Source organism: Gavia stellata, chromosome 6 (assembly GCF_030936135.1).
Source record: "Gavia stellata isolate bGavSte3 chromosome 6, bGavSte3.hap2, whole genome shotgun sequence".
NCBI classification, from domain to species: Eukaryota; Metazoa; Chordata; class Aves; order Gaviiformes; family Gaviidae; genus Gavia; species Gavia stellata.
The window spans coordinates 35,957,146-35,983,959 of NC_082599.1; the positions used below are offsets into that span (position 1 = coordinate 35,957,146).

Below are 26,814 nucleotides of genomic sequence, written 5' to 3' on the forward strand. Positions count from 1 at the left end.
CAAAATTTCGAGGCACATTTGGAGGCAGCTGACTGAACAGAGCTCAGCCTGATAATTACCATTCATGTAAAATGGACATCGTAGTTTGCCTCTCAGCCACCTCGTGTTTTCTTAGTGAACACCAGCACCTTTACTGAAATTTTAGGAAAAATATTTTCCATCAAGCCTTCATTACATCTTACATGTGTTTAAGTCTTCTGGGACATTTCTTGTTTTGCTTTTATCTTAGCATGTCCTGTTCTCAGCAGCTGGAGTAAAACATGGCTGAGGGCTGTGAAAGAAACATGTACCGACTAACATTTCAATGTCTGAAGGGGCGACCTAAGAGGCTTCAGTGTTAATTTTGTCTGTCTGCTCTTGGAAGGAGAAGTTATATACATACAAATAGTATCCAAGTCGTGAATTTTTAACTTCTGAGGGAAATAGTTTTACATTCCTAACTGGAAAACAACCGGTCTTCCCTATGCCAAGTCACAAGCTGACAACTTCATACACTCAAAACCTGTAACGCTCATCTTGACTCCTTCAAAGACAGGAAGGGCTACTCTGGGAATAATTTATAACCAAGGAGATGCCAATGGGTCCCAACAGGTCCCAGCACTGTAGTACAGGATAGGCAGCAGACAGCCCAGAAGTCTCTGCCTGGCTCTTTTGCTGAATAATTCAGTCTGCTGGAGTCCTACTCCAAGTCTGCATTACCAAGCAATGGCCCCCAGCACAGGGAGACAACCTGAGCTCATCAACAGCTGCATGCACCTCTGAAGTGACAGCTGGACACCGCAGCCTTATGCGGAAGCCCTGTGCATCTGCAGTTTATTTGGTCTTCGTGGCTAACGAGTTTCATCAGATCTACACAGCTCAACACGAGCACAAAGAAAACGCTTTACACCCCCATGCGTCTTCATCTGTAACAATCTATATCACAACTCAAAACAAGTTCAGAGTGTCATGCACAAAGTCTTACTTCCTCCACACAATACGATTACTACAGTTTAGCAAGTTAAAAGTTACTCAGGCAGCACTCCCTCCAACTATTAGCTAAAAGCACAGATCCCTTTGTGATTCACAATTTATTATTTTGCTCAAAAGTTATGATAAAGGGCAGGTGGTCAACACAAGGAGAGTTCAGAAGTTTTGAATAAGTTAGTAGTAACTGTCATATTTAACACTTTCACACAGAAGCAAGCATGCTCCTCCATATTGTTCTGTCAGATTACAGATGAAGTTGCATTTTTATTTTAATTGACAAGCATACATGCAACTTCCCAATTTAGCAAGCATACCCAGTATCTGTACAGTTCTGTTAAGATTTAATCCTATTTCCACACAAAAGTCTTCTTTACTTTATTCCTACTGAAGGAACAAAAGACCAGAGCTTTAGCAAACTTTTAACTGAATTTCAATTAATACAGATATGTTAAACGCGTTGGGTAGAAGGGTGCCAGCCAGTAGAGGAAGCCCGAGGCCACTGTTAGCCAGATGCATGAGAAACACAGGAAACTCCCTTTCCACTAAACTGTCTTCCAAGGACCAACTAAAGAACTAGTTTGGACGGGTTCTTGGAGGTCCAGGTTATTTCACATTTCTCTCTCCACCTAGCAGTACCTTCCATATACCACTTAATCTTTAGATTAAACTATGGGAATGGAGAGATTAAACTATGGCACTCGAGAGAGAACGGGGGAATACATGTGATACATCACACCTCCATACAAGACAGATTTGATAAAGAAAAATCAACACCTCTTACTTTCTTCTATTCCATTTTTTCCCCTAAAAATATGGTTAGTAGGGCAGTAATAATGTAAGCCATCTGGGTAGTATAACAACTATTTAATGTACTGCTCAATAAAGGATGGAACTGGGCAGTATGCCAGTTGGTTGACTGGCCAGTAAATGGATCGGCATTCGGCAAACCACACACAAGACTCATTCATCAGGGTTCCCCAATTATTTTTCTCTGCACACTTAGATGAACACCTTCCAAGCCTCACCGGCTTCAGCAAGCTCAACTCAGCATAGCCAGCTCCTGCCTCTCTGCCCTGACCTTTGGCAGATCTCTGCCATAGCACTCGCTAAACAGGCTACATCTCCTGAGCAAAAAAAAAACTGAGAAGAAAATGTTTGCTTCATCTGTGCAGAAATCTAACAGCACATAACAAAGATAAACGCTGTACTTTTTTTTTTTTTACTTTTTTTTTTTAAATTTAGGCCAAAACATTATCTTTACAGCATGGAATAGCAGAACTGGCTATTTACAAGAAAAAAACTCAAGCATCTAGAGAAGATACTTGTGGTTACAATGGCATTGGTAGCTGAAACCCAAGGCCTTCCTACAACTGCAACGGGTACTAACACCTATGCACATCCAAGGAGGATTTCAACAAATTGACTAAAATTCTAACTTAAGCTTCCATTAGGTCAACCTCTGCAAACCGTCTTGTTCTTAGCTACATTGAGGTGGTCAACATACAAACAGCTGCATGTTAAAGCAGGGTGCTGAGGTAAACGTAACGTTAAAGAACTGACCGTCCCCAGGAGCTTGCAGTACATGGGTGATTTTAAAACATGAATGCTTCAGCGTGGAGCCATCTGAGCTTGACTGCCCAGACCAATCCATCTGGAACAGAGCAAGAGCAGCCACAGCAGTAGGAGACTTCACCTGAGCTGCTGTTTTTAGAAGGGGAATTTACCTCATCATTTTTCACTTTACCGAAAGCAAGAAGAAAGCCTTTAAGCGCTGCATCATTAAGACTTAAGTCTGTTTCTAAGAAATTGAGACCACCAAAGTAGTTTTCTTTGCAGCTTATATTTCACACCTCAGGAGACGTTTGAAAACATGCTTCTAATTATCTTGTCTCAAGGAAGATTAAAAGATGATTTATAAACAAATGTACCATTTATCACATCACATTCTAAGCACGGAGTGGGGGGAGGACATTCACGAAAACACAGCTTGTGCAAACTTGCTTAAAGTGTCACGTAGAATAGACAGAAAGTTAGTCAGTGTAATAATACCTTAATAGATGCGCCTGCAAAACGAGAAAGTTGTTTGATGTGCTGTCCCTGCTTGCCAATAATAGCTCCAACTGCTAAGGCTGGGATGAACAGATGAACAGTCTCAGACTCGGGCTGTTGCTGTGGGGAAGAAGGAAATATGCAGTGAATGTTTTTGAACATTATGAATCAGACTGACAGGAAAATGGGTACAGAACAGGCATGCATGGAAATGAGGGGGAAATCTTATGATGTGCTGTGATTTCTGAATATTAAGGGTCTGGCTTTTTCTGGGAATCATGGAATTCACAGAACATGAAAGAACAGTTCGAGCCAAAAGAGGATTCTTTCATCTTTTATAAAATACTTTCAATTTTATTGCTTAAAGTTTTAAAAAATGATTGAGGTTTTGCTTCTTTGTGAGGCTTTCGTTCTTACCTGTCACTGTCTGGATTCTCTTCCACATGCAAAACTCTGCAGATGAGGCTGCTACAAGCAGAGGAGCTACAGCCTGAGCAGGCAAACTCTTTCTAGTTTTCTTACTTTTTTTATTTTAGATTGTGCTGAGAGCAGCACAAAAAGCCTCAAAGTTACATATATGCTACAATTTCCTTTGTGTGGGAGTGATGTGGAATGATAGCCAGCTTGAAAACTGCCAGCGATTCCTCCTGTGTAACATTATGCAACAGTTGGAGCCTTGGCAGCAGACCTCACGAAGACTAGTAAATTAAATGCCAGATTAGGCATTTTTAAAAGCAAGAGGACCCTAACATTGCACCCACTGGATACCAGGCACCACTGCCACTTCGTATTGCTTACAAGCAGACGCCCTATCCTGAGATCCTCTCCATGTGCTGCATAGCGATGATCAAACCGCAGGGTTACGTATGCCACAATAAGCCATAACTATTTTACCAACTTTTGAAGACCTCCTCTCGGACTAACAGAGCACCGCCTAGTACCCACTAGGCCACCGTACCACTAATCCATCCACTTATGTCAGGGTTACTTCTCAAAAACATTTCACAGAAACCTGTCTTTGAACTAGGAGGTATTTAAGACCCCCCCGCCCCTTTAAAGCATTTCTTCCTCCATATAGCCCTCTTACGTATTTTCAAAATTTCTTTTGATCATCAACAAGACAAAGCCAACAAGCCCTTTTCCCTCAGAGGTATTTGAAGACAGTGCAGTCATCCTCACTTTCTCGGTGCCCACCATGCAGACCAGCCCAAGCACCAGCAAGCAGAGCATATGGGACAACCATGCTCATTTAACTTTGCTCACTTGTATATTTTGGTAGGGATACGGACCCACATACGGAAGCTCGTCAAAGCAGCTTTTTCTGGGATATTTTCAGAAAAAGATATGCTATATGCAACACAAAGCAGAAAGCAGCTGCAATCCTAAAAAAAAAAGCTATCTCCACTTATTTTTAAATTTCAGTAACTTCTTTCAAGGGGAAGCAAAGTCCCAGTGCATTAACCATAAACAAATCAGAACAAAATGCTTGTTTCCAAGTTTTACCACTTTATTTTTGGTAAACACAAGCAACTGTAACCTCAGGGGAAACAAATTCCAGGCACAGTTCCATGTACCAGGTGAAGAAACCCCAAAATAGGATACTGAGAATAGAAAACACATTCTGCTTTAGGTGATCGCAACAGTTGCACAATTTACCCTGTGTTTTCACACATACAAGGCGTCAGGATTCACAGTCAGTTTATGCTGGTTTAAGCCCACATTTTCCCTGGACACAGGTTGCAGCCCTCCACACCCAGCCTCCCCATTGCCCCATGTGCTTTGTGGCCGACAGGATTGCAGATACAGCTGATTTTTAAGGCAGGCAGTGGGTCCCTGACCCAAATAACCAGAGAACCACACAAGCAGCAGTCCTGCAACAAGGGAGGAAGCAACAACAATTAGGTCAGGGCATGGGAAAAGGTGGGAACACCCCTTTTAATCTGCCTACAGATCAGTTTAAAACGATCTCAAAACTACACCCTGAAACTACATATTTGTAATGAAAGATACCAGTCACTTCAGTATGTATATTAAACCGCTTTCCAGAAGATTACTCATTTTCTCCTATTATTACAAACATCCTGTGAGTACTAAGTCCTTTTACATGTTCATTGTGAATTCACAGAATCACTAAGGTTGGAAAAGACCTGTAAGATCATCAAGTCCAACCATCAACCCAACACCACCATGCCCATTAAACCATGTCCCACAATGCCTCGGTCCACACATTCCTTGAACACCTCCAGTGATGGTGACTCCACCGCTTCCCTGGGCAGCTTATTCCAGTGTTTCACCAATTCAGCAAGATTTCCATTAATTTGGAAATGCTGCTGTAGGTACTTGGTTGATCTCACCACTTCTGAAAACTGTTTCTAAATGGATAGAAATTCATGAGGCATTTGGTTTTTTTCTGGTTTTGTTGCAAGGACCCATACTAACTGCACTGGGTGTAGACCAACCTCTCTTTCCAATCCAGGTGCAGACAGATTAGCCATCCCTTGCTCGCTCATCTCTTTGACCCCTACCTTCAATTGTCCACACATGCACCAGCTCCTGCAAAAGTCCACTACCAAAGTTTTCCCTCCCACACGCAACTCCAGCTACCCTCTTCCAGCTGAACTTTGAGCTAATGCACACAAACTTCCCAGCTAATTCATACAACACTTCTACAAATCAAACATGTAACTTGACTTGGTTTTCAAGAATTTACACAGCTTCTACCTAAACCCACCTCTAGACACATTTCTCTACCATAGAAACAAATCAAACTTAATTACTTTTGTTTGCAGATATTTCCTGCCTTCCCTCTATTGCCCATCTGCCTGCAGCACAGTTTTCCCCTCTTCTTCCCAAAGCTTGGTTTCAAGCCACTTTCTTGGCTAGATTCAATTCACCACTGAAATTCCTTTCTGGTGCCTCACCCTTAAACATGAAACATGGGCAGCAAAGGCAAGGAAAGACAGAAGATGTACATGTCTCCTTCCAACTGTACAGTCACCTCACTATAGCACTCCCTCCCATCCCTCCTCATAATTTTGACTTGTTGATACATTCCAACTTATTTTTTCCGAAAGGACTTTTATTATTTTTGTGTGAGTGACTGAGGTTCTTTAACATTAAACTTCCATTTCGATGTAATAGTGATATGTTTATTAAGGAACAGTGGAGAATCTGTCAATACTGAACTGTTCATACATTGTCATTTTTCGAATTCTTGCCTGCAGAAGCACATTGGCACATACATATAACCAAATTCACCTCCAGTATAACATCACGCAGGATTTAGACAGGTTATGTCCATTTCCTTACCCACACTGATTTTTAACCACTGAAAAAAACCATACTGTTTGATTTGTTTTAAAGCATGAACATCAAAAACAACAGCTCTTTCTTTTTCTTCTGGCAGAAATCAAGTCTAGCTAAGGCTTTTAAGAGAGTATCATAACACCAAGTTCAATTTATTATCTGTCCACCTCCTTACCCACAATAATTTTAAAATCCTTTTGTATTTACTGGAAGACTATCCTCCAAAAGAAACACATCAAAACATAATGCAATGACTACACCACCCATCAATCTTACAGATGCTTCTGGGGATCTTAGGATGGAAGAAAATCAACTATAATTTAATCTTCCCCATGCCATGCCACATAAGTCATAGAGCTTTCCAGGAACTTTCAGCATGACTTATATCAGAAACAGATTCCTAGATCTTAAACATATGTTAGAAACACTAAATTTAGGGAACTAATTTCCCACTGTGTGGAATTTGAGCTTCCATATTCACTCCCTTAACAGGGCCAAGTTTGCTTAAACATATACTTCAAATTTAAAACCTAAAATATATATGTGTGTATATATATATCTTGGAGAATATATGTGTCTTTAATGAGGCTAGAGGGCACCCTGCAGTTCACCTTTTTTACTTCATAATTTTAAGGGCCTTAATGGTATAGTTATAAATTTAAATACTTTTCAGTCTACATGTTAAGGTATTGTGCATTTGTTACTGAGGTTGTAAAGTTCATTAAGTCATGGAGTTAGTCATCAACTAATTTTGGACAACAGTAAGGTCTCCTGTACACGGAGAATTCTGTGCAATTTTCTCCTCTTCGCCATTCACTTTATTTTCCCCCCACATAAGAAAATAATTTATTCAAGACCAGCCCAGCCCTGAGAACTAATAGAAATGTGGAAAAAAAATCTTTTAAAATAGTGACCAAGGTTCTCCAAGATGTATAGTCCATATGTCCACCTTAAGTCATGAGTAACTGTCTCAGAGGTCTGTGATGCACAGACCACCTCTTCTGCCCTAGCAATATTTGTGGGATGGGCTCAGGATTAGTCCACCCTAACATTGAACAGGTCGAAACAGTACAAAGTGACCTACATAATCTTCTGGGCAGTGGGGCAGGACACCTGCATACACTTGAGGAATGTGGCTTTGGGGAGAGAAGGTTCTGTCTTGCATAGCTGGGACACACAGTTAGACAACACCAGGATATTCACTCAGATAGAGAACTTAGTTTCTTAAAATTAAAAAAAAAAAAAGCTCTAGAAAAGTTCCAGAAACCGAGATTTCTTAGAACTAAGAAACAGATTCTTGAAGAGCATGGTGACCAGAAACAATTAATTCAGTTCATAAAAAACTGATAATACTTGCTTTGTTTCTACAAAAATCAGTATGCTTTAAACACAAAACAAGCTTGATAAGGTAGTTTCATCTATATCCAGCACATTTAACTAATGAAAACAATTTTAAATGCTGGTTTTGTTCAATAATTGGATTCCAATTTCCATCCAAATGTAGCCTGATGAAAATCAGAAGTTAAAAATTAATCAAGCAAATAAAAAAAGCACCATTCATAATTTTTTAACAGAAAATTGAAAAATATATCAACCAAAGCAAATGCTAAACTGCATACTTGCTTAAATAGAAAGATATATTCACCATGTTAGCAAAGGGTAGCTGTAGTGGTACAAACTACACTAGGGCTTTCAGAAAGGTAACTAAACTACAGTTATAAAACTTGATAAGTCAACTTAAACCAGATTTCCTGCTTGCTCATTTAAATCATGATTGAAAGCAGTGATCTAACAAAAAGATGTAAATTAATCTTCCCCATTGGCTGAAGCTAAGCAACTACTTCTGCACACCAGTAGCTCTAACGTTTTAGACTAGTCCAACTTTTTCCTGTAGCAGCTTGGATACACCTCCTTCCATACCTCCTGCAAGTCCCTGAACTCCAGCCATCTGTCCCTAGCCTAACAAGCCCATACCAACTATTTAAAAAAAAAAAAATATTTCTTTTTTAAAATTTCTGCCATCTCCATCCAAGATCTAGCCTAGTCTGTTCCTAAATCCTTCAACCCCTGGCTGCTTCCCCATTACACTGGGCTTGCCTGGAGCCCCTGCAATGCAGGTACCGTCAGGATGGTCCCCTTCACTCCAACCAGACTCTGCAGCCCTACAGAAGATTTTCCCAGGAGAAATGTTTCTCTGCTGCCATCCGTACCACGTTATAGTTTACTCTTAGCAAACTGGCTTAGCAGAGCAGTAATTTCTTAGTTTCCAGAGCCTCAGTTGGGCTATCCTTCCTTGGGATATCACCCTATGCCCTTCAGCACGAAGGCTATGGCTCCACACCAGAGCTAGAAGCTGAGGCCTCCCGGCCAAGAAAATCTGCAGATTCACTCTTCTTTCTGCAACTCTTGCTTGCAGAGTTAGAAAGATCTATAGAGCCCAACAGGCCACCCTTGGGATAAGCTTACTGTAACACTTCTTCTGCCAAGGCCTGGTGCATCAGTCCTACAAACTGCCCAAAATCACACACAAGGAGAGCTTTTCCCTTACCTGATAGGTCATCAAAAGGAAAAGCATTCCTCCTCATCTCGCACTTGCATAACAGCCAAAGCACGGCCACTCAAAGATGAAAACTCAGAAAAATAAAGCTATGATTCTTCAGATAGATGGTGGTAGGTAAAAACGTAGATCCCAAACCACCAGAGTTCGGGGAATGGACATTGTATCTGGGGAATGGTAGTTAAAAAAAAAAACGCAACAAAACACCCACACCAAAACCACACACAAAAACAAAACCACAAAAAATCCAAACATCATCAAAAAAAAAAATACGGACTTTTGCATCCTCGGTTCTTCCCCAAGTTGAATGCCCCTCTCTTGCTTTTGGTTGACGCTGCTAGGTCAGTCCACAGCTCCCTCAGTCGGTATTAGCATGTGATCCCACCCATTGCAGGGCTAGTAAGGGGACACGTTTGTTATTTATGTCCCTCGTGTTAACTTGACCATTAACCTCAGTCTCTTTCTGCAAGCCTGCCAACGAATTTCTTCCAGTCATGTTTTTAAGTGTCTCCATAGACCCCTTTCTCCATCAAATGCATGTGGTTGGCAAATCCATGGCAACATTTGGGATAAGGTCGTAAATCTTTAAAAATATTGTAACCACTGAAATAAATAGGATTTTGTGCCAGACATCAATGGGAGCGGAATCAGATCTTTGCTGGTTTCCAAGCCCATTATGCATCTCCAGTACATATTTTCATTTAATCTAAATGTGTTGCAAATGAATTACCTTAGGATGAGACATTTATTTTAAGTCAAAAAGTCATGTTATCCATTTCTAGCCAGCATCCGTTCTTTTGGCTGTGAGAGAAATAATTAAAATCTATTTTAAGACTGCACGGAACAGTCTCAGCCAATATTTGGCTACCATCTAGCCTAGTGGGTTATTGGTGTTTTTTTTGTTTTTAAATAGTAAACAAATCCACTTTGTAAAGTAAAAATACACAACCAGTAGATGACTGCATTAAAAAGTTCTCTTTTGCCATTCTCCCCCTTCCTAAGTGCCATGATCACCATCACCAAGGCAAGGCAGATTTACAGATGATTCACCTGGTCTTGAGAACACCCTAAGCTTAGTCAAGAAGTGAGGTATCCTTTATTCAAACCCTCTTCCAGACCCAAAGCCAAAATTTAAACCATGTTTTTGCAATCCACTGTGAAGAAGTATCCTGGCCTACAGCTATACGAAATGCTCTTATCTATTTAGTAATAAAAGCTTGCAGCAAGGGGAAACCAACGTTTAGCCAAGTATCCTTGAAGACAGTCCAGTAGGATTCAATGCATTAATAAAAAATAAGCTTTCGACAGCGGTGAAAGAAATCTTAATGTATTCATTTTCCAATACTAATGCTAAAAGTTGAAGCTTTTGCTGGAAACAAGAGGCTCATTAAGGAAAACTTATAGTCTTGGTAGATAAGTCTAATGTGATCCACAGCTTTACAGCATCCTTGCAAATACCTCTTGGGTCACCATCTTGTACATCAGCTAAAGTGGTGCTGCCAGTGTAGGTTAACAAACTGAAGCCTGAGCTCCCCCCACCCTCAGAGCTTTTCAGGTTTATTAGAACAGATTTAAGCCCATGCTGCGAGTCTAAAACCTTCCGCCATATTCACTACCTGAAAAGCCAGGACTACGCTCAGAAGGTAACAGAGAGTTCTTCGCTGCTGAATTCAGTCATTCAGTAGGTAGCAAAACATAATTTAAAAGAAGCAATGTGTATTTTTAACTTCGCTCCAGACACCCTGAAGCATCACCGATTTTCCCATGCACTATACTGCCACCATCCACCCAGGGCTTCATCTTCACATGAACCCCAGACTGATGTGAGAGGCAGGAGTGATGGGAAGGGTTTTCAAGTACAACAAGGAACACCCCCACAGCAGCTTCAACATCACACTTGCAGCAACCTTCTCCTAGTGTGGCCAGGAGCTCATCACACCACCTCCCTCCACCGTCTGGGTCTCTGTGCTGGCAACCTGCTGTGTTCAGAGCAGAGCTGGCTCCCCCTTACCCTGCAAGCATTACTGCGTCACGTATGAAACACTTGTGTCACTAGACGAACCAAGAGCATGACCCTTTCTGAGGCAATCAGCCCACGGCAAGGCTGAGCAACTCTACCTCTCCCCACCCATCAGTCCTGGTCTCCCATAAAGTACACTGTGTGGTGGGAGCCCTCTGTTCAGCTAGCTGAGCTGCTTCTCTCCTCTTGGTTGAAAACCTAAGCAAATAACCCCTGTCTGCATTTCCAATTTAGGGACTACTGCATTTCAACACCTGAAACTCAAACACAGCTGGTTATTACACAATGGTCAGTACCTTAAGTGAGATGTTACTAAAATCATCTCACTTAGTACTACTCACTCCACTTCTTGGCTGAACTTTAGCACTTTTCATCACCATCATCTTCTACCTGGCAAGCCATGGGGATCTCCTCAGACTACTAGAAGTCACTAACAGGACCGCACCTATCAGAAGTGTTTCCAACATGAAAACTTAGCCAGGAACGAGGGGGTAGAAATCACAGAAGCAGAGAAGGAACATTTTCTGGCAGGCTGGTTGTAAGGCATTTCACAAGCAGGAACAGGTCTGACATATTTCTGAACATGGCATGAACTTTGTTTTTGCAAAATCTGATTGGCCACAATGCCAAAAAAAGCAATCTGCCACCTTTTATTCTGAATAGACAGCCAAAAGCAGAAATCAACATAAGGAACAGATTGTGAAACTACGTAAGCAGGAATTTTACTGGTCATTCACAAGCAGCAAACAGAGATATCTGGTGTTGTAACACTGCACGACCACCAAAACAAAAGTGCTTATGTATAGAAACACTTCCACTTCAAAAATTGTGGCTGTGACACACCAGCCACATGGGTACTGCAGACTCCTAGAAGTTGCCCATGAAATATGTGGCTTTGAAAGATACAGGTACTCATCATCTCTGGTTTACAAAGATACTGCTCTCAGATTCCTTGGCAGCTGCAAGAAAAACAGGTTGTGAAAACACAGAAAGGTCACTTATTTTTCCATCAAGTTTAATGAACAAACCAACCAGAGATGGAGCCAGCTACACCAGAATGAGGACTTGACCTACTTTGTTTCTGGCCTGAAGGAGCTCAGCACACTCTAGTAACAAAATATTATTTGGCACCTTAAGGAATTAAATTTCCCATTTAGTTTAACATTCAGAAGATGCTGAGCCTGGTACTTAGAGCTTGGGATGCCGAGATGTTCAAGGGAACACCGATTAAATCTTCTCATGACAAGAATCTGGGAGCAAGGGACCAACACAAATTCTTTTCTCTTGTCCCAAGGAACTACAAATATCACTACAAGTTTTCAAACTTGCAGTGAGGAAAAAGCCATTTTAATTTTAAAAAGTGTGTGTTACTAGTTAGCGAGTGATGCCATTTGCATTATGACAATCTCAGAAACTGTGAAAAGAGCTATTAAGAATAACTGGAGGCTTCAACATCTCAGAAAAAATACCAACTGTCAATTTGCCAGATCTTTGTACATCATACAGCGCCAATGCATTTTTGCTTCCCTTGCTGGGGGCCAGTCCATCTCCAGAGGCAGAATAGTTTCTGATTACTCTGGACACGGGTCCCTGCCAACACAGCATGGTAGGAGCAGGAGACTTTGAGACAGTGAGAGTACCAACCATTTTCTCCACAGGGCAGAACAATCCCACAATGTTATGCACCATGGAGCAAATTTCTTAGTTGTCAAAAATGCATCATTAATGATTTTAAGAAACTAAGCAGCAGCAAAGGTGTATTCAAGGCACTGAGGATACAATCTTCAGAAGAAGTCTAATTAGCTGGTAGTGGGTTTTTCAGACAATGCTGTTGTCCTGTAGTGTCCTCCTCAAGATTGTGTGTGCTGTACATGTATGGTTTTCATTTCACCGATACAAAACCATTTTGTAAGAACACTGGCAAATTCTTCTTCACACCCCAAAACCACATCCTCTTTTGGCTGTAGGACAGCTCCTCACAAAACCATCTACTGCTTAACAAGCTAGCCAAATTAGGGCAAAGCCACTTACAACTACACACATTATAGATGTACATACATTACTACCCCTGGGTAGTTTAGACGTAACAGTTGCACAAACTAATCCTATCAAACCCAGACATCCAAAGGAGCCCAACTCAACCAAGTAAGAGTCAAAGTACCTGGAAACATAGGACAGTTTTTCCTCTTCCTTGTCTCTCATCTATGCTCAGGGCATCAAATGAAGGCCCTCAATGAAGCAATTTTTCATTTTAAATTACTTTTCTTTCCTGCCAAAAGCACAATACAGTTATTTCTTCTCTTACATCTATGCAATATAGAAGATCTCTTCTTTACTATTACTATTTAAGGAAATTACTGGAGAACAAAGAAGGAGTCTCTCTCTTGACCACAACATCTTCTAAGGAGAAAGTTTTCCAGTGGCATGTTCCTCACCTGCAACAAAAAGCTTCAAGAGATGGCAAAAAGAATAAAGGAAAACAACCTATCAGCCTAGCTGTACAAGACTTCTTGTCATCAGAAAAAGGTGTTTTGATTTCTTGGTTTTGTTTACTGTAGGAAACTACCTTTCTCTTTTTTTCTTCTTTTTTTTTAATACCTTCCTAGAAGCCTCTATGCATATCACATAACCTGAAAATTAACTGTGAGGCTAAAGAAAAGGTTAGAAAGAGTGCATTTTGAAGGTAGAGCTTCAAGAAGCTACAATGGGTGTGCAAAAAGACCAGTAAAGAAAGCAGTCCTACTGCGAGCAGAGGAACATCTCTTCGCCTTAGCTAACTTTCACGCAGCAGAAGTTCAGCTGTCTCTTACAGGACCTTACAGATGCTGGAGAGCAGCTGGCGTGAACTCCTCTTGTGGAAGAAAGCTATCTACTTCTCACCTTCCCATATGTTTGAGTACATCTGCCATGCAACAGACAGAATTAATTCTACCACCCTGTTTCAGGACATTCAAAGGCAGGATGAGCTCTCCACAGGCTAGCCCTCCTTCCCCCATACCCTTGGGATGCCAAATTTCAGACCCAAAGTCTACAAAAGAAATGCAATCAGATGTACAATTAAACATGCAAAGTTTCAATTATAAAAGGAAGGGTGCAACCCACTTAACCCCAGTAGACGGGTCAGGTGTATTTAATTGCATGACTGTACACAGTTGCACTTTAAGACAAGGATTTCTTGTTTGTTTGGAGCTTTAAAATCTTCAGTGTTGCATGAGAACAAACTTCTATTCTTGAGAGACAAGTATGTGCATATTCTCCCCAAACTTCAGAAGACAGAAGCAACAACTTCATCAAAACAGCTTTGAGCAGAACAACACTACATCTGAAGCAGTTTGGCTGGGATACTTTCTCAAATATTTTTTTGTGGCAACATATCTTCTGGAAAACATAAGCGCAGGGCATAGTCACTTTTGCAGAATCTTACTTTCCTCCTCATGAAAATCCCAATTCTTCGTGCAGGTGCTCAGCTCATGACATTCATTACAAGTGACAGTGGGCAGACTAACAAAACTATTTGCAATTGTGTCAGAACAGCAACACAGACAAGCATTTAAGTGCAGAGTTAAGGAGAAAGATTTAAGGGTAAACAGAAAGTGGTAGTTCTCCACACCCAAAAGCAGCTGGACAAGACATCAGCTACAAATAAGCACAGAAAGGCTACTGGTCCTTAGTATGGTCACGTGAAGGCACACATTCATCAAAAACACCTATTAGTTTTATCATACCACCAGGATCATAAGAGTAAAATCATGCCCATTTGACAGTAAAAGATTTTTTAACTCCTAATATTCTTAACTGAGACATTTCTTAAGTCTTACTTTTTCCTCAAAGCTTAAAACATTTCAATGATTCACACATGTTCTGATTTACTTGTCTTTCAGGAGGCCAGAGAAATGTATACAGATCTTAGATTTTTGCAAAAAGAGACAGGAGAATTCAGGAATCAAAACACAATATGCAATTTCATTGCATCCCTTTTAAATGACTACACAAATTGGGTGCTTTAAACAGGCAAACAGAGCTTGACTTTGCAAATAAATTGTACAGTTGCAATATCAAGAATTTTTGCTAGTGATAGGTAAATATCAAAAAAAGAATGGCTAGGCTGCACTAGATGTGGCACTCAGACACTGTTAGCCATGTGCAGCAGACATGTGCACGTGCACACATGCATGTTTATATCTGTAAACAGACAGGTACCAAGGACAGCCTGTATGGACTCAACTGCCAGGACAAAGGGTAAAGCAACAACCAGATTCTTAGTGAGACAGAAACTGCATCTCATTAGATTAAATTAGATGAGGCTCTATGCAATAAGATTTTGGTGTTATACACCAATGTGAACCATTGTGGAGATGAACCATAGAGAATGAGGTATCTCAGCCACGTGGAATTCGTTTCCTGAATGTGACCCAGTCCAAGGAGCTAAATGCAAACCAGTGTTTGATAACATCACCATCTCCTAGGTTTGTGACACTAGACTATACCTGAAGCAGCTGGAGAAAAGTGTTTATGCTCTTGTCAAATATGCCTTAAAGTTCTGCATGAAGAGGGAGAGTATAAAGCATCACACAGCTCACTAACACAGCTAAACCTATCTAATTACCCAGTCCCAAGCTCCTGAAAACTCAGTTTTAGGAATACTTGGCTACGGCTGTATATATGGGTGTTCAGACCTGTCATTTTAAACTCTGGCAATTTAACAAAATCCTAGATCTGTTTACTGTGCAGATTTCGCTCTTTTTACCCATATAAAAAAAGTAACATCAGGAATGTGACAGACACTTCTTTAAATAATTAAGGTGACACACCTCAGTTTCTTTGGGAACAAGTCCTACACAAGGTCACAGCAACACCTTATCACTAGAAAATAGTACATATGAAGGATCAGCACTACATGGTTTGTAAGCACACATTCACAAAAGGACTTCAATGACATGAAATGCCAAGAGGCCCCTGATGATGGTGTAGCTGAAACTGCTGAGGAACACACCTTTGCTCAGTCAAACAAACAGGAAACAGGGAAAAGCCACCCATGTCCAGCCCTGAGCAGAAGGCAAAATTTGCACTGACAAAAATAAGACAGCAGCAGGATACACTTCTTATACCCTGATGCCAGCAGTCTTTTCAGAAAGGGTTTTCAGCTGCCTGAAAGGGATATCCTCAATGCCAGCTAACCAGTGCTCCCAAGCGTACAAGGACATCCATTCAAAACAAGCTAAAGTGACTTGGGTTGCCCAAACACTTTTGCCAAAACAAGAAACTTGGTAATGAAAACCTCATAGGTAAATGGACTTAAAGTCTGCTTGTGATTTCTTCATTAATGCTTCTTCTGAGACCTTTCCCTGAAGCCTCTTTTACTCACACAGATTTTATTTTATTTTTTTAAATCCCTGATGAGCTCTCCTAGGTCCCCCACTGTAGTTACCTTTAGCCTTTCAAATTGTTTCCATTTCTTCAAAATATAACCAGCTTTTTTTTTTTTTTTGCTCTTTCTACATCTACATGCCCCAATACCCTATTTAATCAGGGTCTTGAAAATTGCTCTACTAGAAAAAAAAAATAGACAAGAAGAGTAAAACTCAGAAATTACAGAAACTAACTTCATACACAAACAAGATTTAAAAGTCATTGTCCAATAAAGTAAAAAAAAAAAAAGGTAAAAATGGAAACTTTGTTTTCTGGAAAACTACATCCATTAAAAGATAAACTCATACTTTTCCTTCTTTTCCTTTCCCAAGAGAAGGACAGCTACTCCAAGTAATCTGAGAGGCTGATTTGCCCGAAGCCCACAGAACCACCTGCTCTTTTCCACGTAAGGTCACGTGTGTGAGTCAGAAAAGGCAAGATAGTTTCAGTTGTTCATGCATTTGTTTCAGAAGCCCTTAGTATCAGGTTCAGGGGCTGTCTTGGTACCACCCCCAACCTCCACAAAAGCCAGAGTTTACCCTCTGAATCTGTGAGTTTACCCCTTCTTTTTGCATGTTAGTTTGTCATACATCTAGACTATCTGGAACAAGAGCTTATTCAGAGGACTGAGCTAACAGCATGAACAGGAGCAATAGAGTTCAGACAGTGTGGTCCTTCCAGCTGCAAAGTTCCCACACTTTTACACAATGACACTTGTTTCTTGATGCCTTTTTCCAGATGTTGCCACTATCCTATTTCCAGAAACCTGGAAACTGCCAGAGATCCTAGCAGGCCAAAAAAAGGTGCATGTGGGGGTGAGAAAGGTGCACTAGCAACGGAGGGACAGACATGAATAAGACTGAAATTGCCAAATTCAGCACTGTTTAGGTGCATAAATAAAACAAAAGCAAGAAAGAACCACAACAAAACAAAAAAGTGGTAAAGAAATTAAAATAAACCAAGTGAGGAACAGAACTGTAAGCTTACAGTGTGAATCTCAAGAATAGTAAAGTAGTTTGCAAATCTGGAGTAAAAAAAGAAAAAGCTACACTTTTCATACCACTAAAGTAAAGAAAGTTATATACTGTTAACAAATCACCTCTAGTTTCTCTTAAAGACATAAATTGAGGCAATCCATTAGCACAGATGGCATTTTATACAATACAATGAAGCAGAAACCTGTATTTTTTTTTAGTTTAGTCTGCCACTCTAATCAAAGTGCAGAGGGACTGGGGAGGAGAGATTTTGTTTGTCATCAATAGAGGCACTGCTTTTAGCAGTAAAATAACGAAATATAAACATATTTCCATTGTAGTATTCATTGGAGCACTTTTACCTGATAAAGCCACTGTTATACTTAATATAGTTTATAATACATTCATAAGACCCAAGTTGTTCATTCCCACAAACAGTGCTACAAGTGTGGAATTTTTCCTGTTCCTTGCAGTGACATTTTCTTGGCTTCTTCCTCTGGGACAAACATTTAGGCAACAACTTCCCTTTAGTGCAACATATACATGTATACCCACTTGAGTTATTTGATAAAGTTCAGTGTGCTGCATTTTCACTTTTCTAGTTCGTGAAGAGTCTCAGACTCAACTCTCTAGATGTTACTGTTGAGCAAAGAAGAGGGCACAGTCAGGCACGTCAGAGTTTGTAAAGCTCTGTCATTGACTTGTTAGAGTTAATTTTGAAAATTCATCTTCCGTTGAGTTGCTAACAACCACCACCACCAGAAACAGGGAAGGGAGATGAAAAAAATCACCTTTTCTGTGTAACGAGGTTGTTTTTCTTGACTAGCAGAGCACCGTCCCTTTCCAGAAAGACTCTGGAGCTTCTCATAGAACAAATTATCTTCTGCTCCATAGCAAAAGACCTCATTTGTGATTACTAATCAGCACTGGATTTGAATAATATTCTATCGAAATTTTTCACACATTTCTTAGAGACCAATGGAGCAAGTAAATCACAGCCTTCTGGAGATAAATCTATGTAATTTAAATCCTATATACTGCATGTCAACAGGGCTTGGACATTTATAAAACTACTACATTCAAACAAACATTTTAGCTTTAGATCCCCGCTTTATGACAAGAGATTAATCTTTTCATTCCATATCAACAGGACTATAACTGCAGACTAGCATTATTAATTGCAAATTCCAACAATTTTTAAATTCCATTTTATATGAGATTTCTTTCTGTAATAATTGAAGTTCTCTAAAAAACAGGAGCTATCATTTTTCTAAGAAATACCATTTTCTGGTTTCACTGAGCATTTCACTAAATGACCAATGAACATCTGTTTCCAACCGCAGCCACATGAAATATTTTCAGTGTGCAAGCAGGAAGACAGACAACATTGAGAAAACTCGCAGGACACGACTACTAAAACACCGTTCCCAGATCTTTGAGGTAATTTGGCAAAAATACGGCAAACTGATCCGTTTTGAACAGCAGCATTGTACAGATTAGTATCACCATCCACTAACCATCCAAAATCAGAGACTTCCCTTACCCCAAATGGTGGATACGAAGCAGCAGCAGCAGCGGAGGCAACACTCACTGCGGGAGGTGGTATTCCTGAAGAAGAAGGTGGGAACAGACCCAAGGCATTCAGATTTAATCCAGGAATTAAATGTGCTTGAAGCTGCAATGACAGAAGAGTTATTTAAGATTTACAATCCTGGTTATTAACTCTAATCAAAATCCTAGTTGGCATAGGCTATTAACCTTTTCAGTAGATGTCAGTATGTTATTTTAAAAAAAATTTCATCTCCATTACCCCAAGGACTCTGCTTCAAACCCATTTCCCAGACACATGCACAGACCAATAACATAAAAAAATATGTTTAGGAAAGGCATCTGGGAATCACTTACTACAACTTAATCAGTGAAGCATATGACAGATTTTATAGCAAGAAATTCAGGCAATAGTACAATTTACTTTCAGAGTGAGCAAGATTATCAGAGAAATAATATAATATTTTTGGCTTTATACTAAAAAGACAGCCCTGTAGAAACAGGGAAAGTCCATGCACAAGCCCTGACTTTTCATACATGGGGGGTACACACTGCAGTATAACCCCATCCTCCCTCCCATATCCTTTCCCTCCCATGCCTTGCAAAAGATTAAGATACCCCCAGCATCTGCTGGGAAAGTGTCAACTATAAAGTTGCATGTCCCTTACTTGATCACACCTGAGAACAGTGGCAGCATCATGTGGTAGGAAGCATTTGTTGTCTGTGATACAAAACTTGTCAGTACCCTTTTTTCACTTTTCCAGATTATTGCCCAGTAATGTGACTATGCTTTAGAAATACCTCGAGACAGACACCGTATCAGGCCATCAAGATAAGCCCATCATGACATACCAAAAAAAAAAATCCCCCAAAATTTCACCAACTAAAAAACTACCCAAATCACTACAAACTAAATTTAAAATCCATCCAGTAACAGAGGTAGTTTTCCGCTTACCACACCTTTGCCAAGCAGTAGAGCAGCCTCAAACTCACCCCATGTTCCTGCTTGCTATATGAAGCAAAAATGTACCACTATAAAATACTTAGTGTCTTGATGTGTAGTTTGTGTCCTGCAATCTGCTTATAGTATGGGAGGGAGGGGAAAAGTGGGGAGAATATTCTCTTCCAGCTGGTAGGAAAACCATGAATAACAGCCATTTCTAGAAAATCAGACCACTGTAAACTGAAAAAATATTTCCAGTCTGATTCTAGACCATAAGATTTGGATACACACACAAAAAGCTCTTCATAGCTTATCAAAAATCTCAATCATTTCTCAATATGCATTAGTAATACTTTGGCAAACTAATGAGGTATGTTGTTTTTATTATATAATCACCAATCACCTTTGAATAACTAAATGCCTTTATCATCTATATCAAGAAAAACCTTAATAAAGCCTTCTTAAATTAGATCATTGAAAGCAGGAGATCTCCTTCTTCCGTATGTTGTTACACTTTTAACATGAAGAGACTGGGAATCACTACTTTAAGAAACATATAGAAACTAGAGCACATAAACTACAGTAATACCTAAACACACATTCTTTCAGGTTTTTGCAACAAGAAAAAAGTTAAATGCTCGTTCATTTCCCCAATCTAAATCAATTCCTCGGTTCCCCTACTCAAAACAAACCAGTAAAAGACTTCATTAAAATAGCATCCATACATAAATAAATAATAAAAAATCTCGCCCAAGCCCCTTGAATTAATATGAGGGGCAACAGAGAGAGGTTGCACCAGGAAAATTCTGATCAGCTGTTAGGAAAGAAGTTTTCACCATGACAGCAATGAGACAAGGCACAGGCTGCCCAGAGAGACTGTGGGCTCTGTGCACGGAGATGTTCAAAAGGGGACAAGTCCCTACATAACCTCAATTAACTTTGAAGAAGGCCCTATATTAAACAACCCCTCTGCTGGGCCAGGTGACCTCCAGAGGTCCCTCACACCTAAAAATCTTTCCATCATTTTAGTTCCAGAAAGGACCCACGCAACAAGACAACTCACATTCATAGCAGCAATATCATTTTCATAGGACTCCCTGATTTTCTTCATAATTTCTTCCTCAGCCTTGGCACAAGTTTCAATACTGCCTTTAACTGTAATGGTCCTTTCTGGATTATAGAGTGTCAAGTCCTGCAATCTGCAGATGAAAAAGAACCACAGTTAATTAGCAGACAGCGGAGAGTAATCCAGATTTATCATTCAAGTGCGATGACATCTGAGCATGTTGGGAGGGAGTTTGCCCTCCAAAGAGCATAGTATCAATTCATAACAGGGCTCAAACACAGTTCTCGGAGAATCTGGAGAAACTCTATCCTCATAGCAAATGCAACAAAAACCACAGCAGCGAGGTTTGGCATCAGATGGTTGAGATGTGCTTTAGGTGCAACACAAGATGGAAACCACCACACTGTGTAGGAACATGAGCTGCAGACCAGTGCAGCATGGTTCAGCTTCGCACTCCACAGCAGCCCTACTAACAGAGAGAGAGGGTTTCAGATGTTTTAGACATCCCAGAAACACATATTGTAAGAAACTTTCTTTCCTTGAGAACAATAATGGATTCCTTAAGGAAGGAGGGGGGAAAAAAATAACCCTCAGTGAAACTGCAGGAGAGCCTCCAAATCCTCATAAGGAGAAAACCAAAAGCTGTGTGCAAGTCAACATTTGCTGCGAACACTAGTAACTCCTCAGAGAAAATGAAAGGGTTACAGCATTAAACCAGTGCTTTGTTAGATAACAAATGCTGACCTAGTATGGCAAAATAGAAGAAACCAACTGGTAAGCCATGGCATATCCATGTACTGAGAAAAGATGAGTTGAAGGGGTGGCAACAAAAAAAAAGTCAGAGCAGGATGCAGGAGGGGTTAGAAAGCCCATGGTAGGAAGGAGAGAGGAAGCACCATGCAAGGCTTGCTTTCTTGCACAGCACATCTCTTAAGCAGTAGCAAGCACAAAATGCATCCACAAAGCAATCCTTAAGTTTCCAGTGGGCGAGCACTGAGTTACTGTCTCAGGAGGGAAAGTGGTGGAAAACACCCCAAAGAAGAGGGGAGGAAACACTTTCCCAAAGCAGCTGCCTTACTTTAACTTTATGAACAAGCTTACCAAAAAGCCTAAATGAAGAGATCAGGAGAAAGGCTAATTAGACAAAGCAGAATCAATGGGCATATATGCCCTCTTTTATGTACTGATTAAACCAGGTGACTTCACAGGCCTATTTCAGGCATAGCATGATCTTGAGGCCAAGATTTTAATGCAAATAAACCATTAACTTGCTAAATTAAAAAACGCTCTGTGAGTATTTACAGACAACGTGTTATTTGTGTCATCATCAATAAAGACAAGTTGGTTTCATAGAATGAAGACCATTATCCATTTACCCTGTACATATTTTTTTCCTTTAAGAAATAGCATTAACAGTTTGTGTACTGTTTGCAAACAAAATGTTTATGCCAACACATTTAAGAGAGCATGCTGGTCTTACAAAATGTGTTCTTGAAACAGACTTATTTGGGTGCTTTTTCTGCAACTGATTCACTTCTCTTCCTCAGACTAATTCCATAAACATTTACATACCTTCAGGAAGGTCTCAAGTTCTTTCACCCATTTTTGAATGTCCTCTTTTTGAGGAACCTCATTCACTCTTAGCTTCCTTGCCTTCATTTGAGCTATTTTCTGCAGTACAATTTTTTTTTTTCTCCTGCATGTATTCACACCTCTTCATACGTCTTCATGTGTCTTCCAAACTTTCACTCTTTCCTACAGCCTATAAGCCTTATTTTCACCCTTTCTGGCTGAAGCCTAAGTCCAAGATGCCCTCAAATGCTTGGAAGTTCACGCCAGAGTATTCGTTATTCAGAACAGGAGGTTCTCTAAAGATATCGCTCCAGGGTAAAACTAGTATTAACAGCCAAGCTTCTACAGAGATGTTGATCTAATCAGTGATTTGCAGATTTCCAGTGAAGGTGAAAACTCCTGTTTAATCTCCGCTAAATTGGAACAGGTCTCAGTTACCTTCACAAACTCACAGACCAAACACTATTACTTTGAAGTGGACTAGTCAATGTATCCCAGTTTAGCTGCTAGTAGCCAAGCGGGACAGAACTGCTGCTAAAAATAGTCTTTTCAGTATTCATTTGCTTTATTCCCTTCCCTCTTGTCCAAAAATCTAATCTATACCAGAAACTAAAACATCACTCGTTTCACTCATTTTCACACATAACTCAGAACTGATCCAGGCTTACATTTTAAAACACCCGTCATTACATATGGTATAATATGTTAAAAACAACTGACACTTAAAACATAGTCTAACACAGGCTCCACATAGCCTATGTTATTTTTAGGCTTGCTCTTGACTGAGTTTACAATGAAGACTCACTGTTTACATTAACTTTAACTGAGCTTAAGTAACAGTTTAATCTACATTATGGAAAGGCCTCCTAAAGGCTGTTACCTCAGTCTTCAAAGCACACATAATATTTTTGTTAAGAACTCTGTACCTGGATGTACCACAGCAGCATTGCTGCTATTTGAGATGTCTCACCAAAAGATTAGGCCACCGAAAACTTACGGAGATATTGTGATTTTAGTATCTGTGTCCTGTTCAATTTTCTTCAGGTTTCTTCCTTCCTTGCCGATAAGTCGGCCAACAAAGTTGTTATGTGCCAATATCTTCAAGGGAATTTCTTCTGTACTGTAATGGAGGTTACACCCAGTGAGACTTTTGAAGACCAGAGTGCAAGTTTTTATGCATATTATGGATAAATTTTATTTTCATAGAAATGTCTACAACTCCCATTCACTTACACATATTTATACTAGATGCAGAACGAGTCTAAGTGCAATGCACATTTCAGCACTATCATCTATAGCTTCATTGTAACATACCTGCTAAATAAAAGTCAGACTGAAGTAGCAAGAGCTGTTGGGAAGGAAGAAATATACCTTAAAGCTTTTAGTGAGAGCTCACAACTTGTTGTGCTTACTCTGATCAAAAGCTATTAGTTGCTATAGAAACTTCAGTATTTTCTCCAGTTCACCTCAAAAAATCACAGCCAGGCAATGGCTGAAAACAGATGTGTGCTGGGGCTAATTAAGCAAGTAGACTGTCCTCAATGTAAAGAAGTCTTAGTTCCTTTACCTACTTAAATATGGATAATGGCAGCAAAGATTCACTTGTTAATGGTTTTTAAAGTCTACATCTTTAAATGGAGTCAACAAAAATTCAGAATCTTTAATGCCTCCACAATGAAATGCCTTTTACTCACAATTTAGTATCTTGAGCTTCCTTTTGCATGATCTCCATAATAATTTTACAAGCCGTTGAGCAGCCTTCAGGAGTTGAGTGGATGGTAATTGGTTTCTCAGCAGCACCTGCATTCTCTTTACGATGAATATCAATTCTTGAAAGAAAGAAAATCACTAACTGTAACCACGTACTGTATGGTAAGCCTTGCATATTTCCAACTCTCATAAAACTAATTTTTTTTGAGCTAACACTGACTACATTTAAGTGGTTTAATTTTGCAAAATATACAACTACTTAAACATCTCCTAAATACTACTTTTGTGTTACAAAGAGCTTCTCCTATCCTGATTTTACCAGCTAAACCCCATCTTTGTGGGCACTGGGATCTCCTTTCCTTATTAAACTCCCATCAGGATATACAGGGGAGTTGTTAAATAGACAATCTGTGGTAAACCAATAAAGATAACATTTCATCAAGCTTTCCCAATACTTTATCACCAGCCCAGTCGCTCCACTAATAATGACTATGCAGGTACAGTACAGTCAGGCTTTGTCCTGCCTTGTCTTTTTTTAATGACCTCAGCACAGTTTCCTACCACTTCTCTGCTAGGAGGTAGCATCTTAATATTTGCATTCATCCTCAAGATTACTTTTCCATGCTTTCTAAGCTTAAAATTTGTCCTGATATTACCTTTCCTCTAGCTCCACTCTCTACCACCCTAAAACTACTAGCCTTAGTCTACACTATGGTTTGTGTAGCTCTAGGAATTTAACAAAAACTAATTATAACCTGCATCAAGACAACACCTTGTATATTATTTGTCCTCTGCCAATAACTGCAGGTCACATACTCTTTCCACCTCTACTCTTTGCTTCCTCCCCTCTCCCCAAAATCATAGCTGTTTCCAAACTTAACAAACAGCCATGCTACTTTTCAATAAACCCCTTTATTTTTCTTGTTCTGATATTGAAAATTCATTTTGTTCCATGATGCAACATTTTCTAAGAAGCCCATGGCAATCCTTGGTGCGACTGGAAGTAGATGACATTTCCTTTTCTATCCCCAAAACTATGAAAACATCATTCTTGAAGTCATGTATCTAAAGTTAGCAACCTGTGATTATTTCTGCTCTATCCAGCTTTCTTGTAAGAGGTAAAAAACTTTCCTTATGCCAGTCTTCCAGGATTTTTATAGTCCAAGAATTAGACATTTTAGCTATCACCTGAAAAATTGGTTGCCCATAGGCAAACTAAACCCAAGTCTTGTCAGGACTCCACAAATCCCTTAAATCTGTGTTGTTAAACACAGCAAATAGTCTCCTGGGTTACAACATGCTAATGAGAAGTTGAAAGGAGCATCATGATAATCCTGGGTTTGAGGGGGGAGGGGGAACCTATTTGGGTGGGTGGGTGGGGGATGTAATTAGGGAGGACTCCCTTATCCTTATTAACTACTCTCAAAACTGAAGACACTCACCCCCACACCCCTCACATAAAGCTCATTTACAGCTCTCCTGCCTGCTGTAACTACAGACCTGGAGCTCATACCAGTGTACTGCTGAAGACAGCATCTTTCACTCTCTGCTCTTAGGGGTATCCTAGAAGAATACTTTGAATACGATCCCCACCTCCCTCTGCATATACATTGAGCTCTTCCTTGTGGGCAGGGATTTATGTGCACTGAAAACAGTCTCCTTCAGTGTCTCTAGACTCTAGTGCTCTAAGCTTCTTAGGTCACTTACTTAACAGCTTGCTTTTTGCCTCCCGTGCATTTCCTTAATCTGTGTCTTGGTGTGGTCTGCAACTTGATAGCAACAAATATATTCACCAGAAATACATGGGGGTAAAGTGTAAGGAGTAGTGAGGGGATATAGGAAGGTTATTTTCCCCCCACACACCCTTGAATTGAAAACATTTATAAATCCTAAGAATGCCCTAAATTAAACTAAATCTAGAACAAACACTTAAAGACTTGAATATGTCACCACACTGACTGTATGTCCCATAGACCAACCTATTACAGCTCTTTCAGTTTCACTTTTTGTGCCAGAACCTTATTAGTACGTCTGTAAGCAAACTCTCCAGCATCAAGTACCATCCTACTAGCACTGCTTAATTTCATTTTTTTTAAAAAGAGAGAAACAAGTCATCTAGTATTTGAACATGTGTCAAGGGCAGAATCCACTCCTTAAATAAGTGATTTCCTGTTACCTTCATTTGCTCTCTGACCACACAGTTTAGTTGTGAAGTTTTACAAGTTTCCCTTTACACGGGAGATGAGGACACAACATTAAAGCTTACAATTACAGTTTTGTAAAATAACTTACTTGGACTGTGTCTGCTTTGTAATGTTTCTGATTGTCGCTCCTTCCTTCCCAATAATGGCTCCTACGAACTGCGTGGGAACCAGCATCCGTAAAGGAACGTCCGACTGTGGTTTCTGCCTTGTAGTTGCGCCGGGTGACCCTTGCCTTGGAGGACCCCTCTGTCCAAATCCACGTCTTCCCTGGGGATGTTGTTGCGGAGGTTGCTGGGCTGCCATTTCATCAGGGATGTATGCAACTTTCAAGGAATAGTTTTCAAGCTGAAACCCGTTCAGTTTTTCTATTGCTCTGTTTATTTGCAAAGGGGAGGAGAGAGAGAAAAAAACACCACAATCACATGCAGGGCCTTACGAAATGACAAGTTGTTCAGATATAGAATTCTGCTCTTTCTAAATTGCATGA

At 40.0% G+C, this 26,814-nt stretch overlaps 1 protein-coding gene across 3 annotated transcripts in view; it reads right to left on the reverse strand.

Moving 5' to 3' along the window:
* The window catches only part of IGF2BP3 (insulin like growth factor 2 mRNA binding protein 3), a 116,931-nt gene that overhangs the window by 8,853 nt on the left and 81,264 nt on the right, over positions 1–26,814 (reverse strand). Inside the window, exons 6-11 of one of the 3 annotated variants that reach the window (XM_059818590.1) lie at positions 26,416–26,700; positions 24,108–24,242; positions 23,411–23,533; positions 20,839–20,974; positions 18,828–18,959; positions 3,019–3,132 (exon numbers count right to left, since the gene is read on the reverse strand). In XM_059818590.1, coding sequence (XP_059674573.1) covers positions 3,019–3,132; positions 18,828–18,959; positions 20,839–20,974; positions 23,411–23,533; positions 24,108–24,242; positions 26,416–26,700 — 925 coding nt within the window. Of the gene's footprint in view, positions 1–3,018; positions 3,139–18,827; positions 18,960–20,838; positions 20,975–23,410; positions 23,534–24,107; positions 24,243–26,415; positions 26,701–26,814 lie in introns of all 3 variants that reach the window. The other 2 variants (XM_059818589.1, XM_059818591.1) reach the window with 2 other exon arrangements.